This window comes from Myotis davidii, unplaced genomic scaffold (genome assembly GCF_000327345.1).
Source record: "Myotis davidii unplaced genomic scaffold, ASM32734v1 scaffold362, whole genome shotgun sequence".
Taxonomy (NCBI): Eukaryota; Metazoa; Chordata; class Mammalia; order Chiroptera; family Vespertilionidae; genus Myotis; species Myotis davidii.
Genome location: NW_006297152.1, coordinates 4,641,131 through 4,642,373, shown reverse-complemented (window position 1 = coordinate 4,642,373; position 1,243 = coordinate 4,641,131). Strand labels below are relative to the sequence as shown.

At 45.9% G+C, this 1,243-nt stretch overlaps 1 protein-coding gene across 1 annotated transcript in view; it reads left to right on the top strand.

The window, feature by feature from the left end:
* The window catches only part of LAMC2 (laminin subunit gamma 2), a 55,918-nt gene that overhangs the window by 50,507 nt on the left and 4,168 nt on the right, over positions 1-1,243 (top strand). Inside the window, exon 20 of the mRNA XM_006772963.2 lies at positions 109-308. Coding sequence (XP_006773026.1) covers positions 109-308 — 200 coding nt within the window. The remainder of the gene's footprint in view (positions 1-108; positions 309-1,243) is intronic.

The following is a 1,243-nucleotide window of genomic DNA, read 5'->3' as shown; positions in this document are numbered from 1 at the left end:
TTTCTGGAATTTTTCTTAAAAACTTCAGCCCCTTCCATCTTTATTTGTAAGCTGGTTGTGTAAGTTTGTTTTCATCTTCAAGGTGATGTTTGCTTACCTTCATTGCAGAGTTCGACCTGCAGGTTGGAGACAGAAGAGCAGAAGCTGAAGAGGCCATGAAGAGACTGTCCTACATCAGCCAGAAGGTGGCCGACGCCAGTGAGCAGACTCAGCAAGCAGAGGCAGCCCTGGGCGGTGCTGCTGCTGACGCCCAGCGGGCAAAGAACGCAGCCAGGGAGGCCCTCGAGATCACCGGCAAGATAGAACAGGTAAAGAGAAACCGAGATGCTGGTCAGCGTGAGCAGCTCCAACAAAAGGCTCAGGTGGAATGGGAAAGAGCATTCCCCAGCATTCAAGGACCCTTTCCACCTATAGGGCTCAGAGTCCTGTTGTGGTCCCTGGTGGCTCCAGATCCTCTGGGGCACCCCTTTTGTTGCTTGACTCACAGTCCATCATTGACTGAGTGCTAGAATCTTCTATTTTCAACTCCCTTTTTGGACAACACCATGAACAAACCCCACACAAGATTGTTTTTATATAGACGATTATATTAGTTTCCTAGAGCTGCTGTAACAAAGTACTACAAACAGGATGGCCTAAAACAACAGAAATGTATTCTCCCACAGTTCTGGAGGCTAGAAATCTGAAATAAAAGTGTCAGCAGAGCCATGTTCCCTCTGAGACTCTGGGTAGAAACATTCCTACCTTCTGGTGGCAGCTGTCAATATTAGTGTTCCTTGCTTTGTACCAGCATCGCTCCAATCTCTACCTCTATCATCACATGGGATACTTCTTCCTGGGTGTCTTTGATTCTTCTTATAAGGACACCAGTCATATTGGACTAGGGGGCTCACTTCAGTATGCCCTCATCTTAACCAATTATATCTGCAACAACCCTATTTCAAATAAGTTCATATTGTGAGGTGCTGGGGCTAGGACTTTTTTTTTGGGGGTGGGGAGGAGACACAATTCAACTCATAACAACGATCATCAATGTTTTGACTCAAGATTATGGCATTCTAGAGTTCTAGGCTCCTTGTCTCTGTGTTCTGTGTAAGCTCCATGTATTTATTTTTCTCTTTTCTTCCACTGCCAGGCTGTGCTTGGCTGCGGATATGGAGATGAGAAAGACCCACTCCTTCTCTTCCAGGAGCATTTAGTAATGGGGAGAGATTAGTGACGCTTACAACCCATATTAAATGCT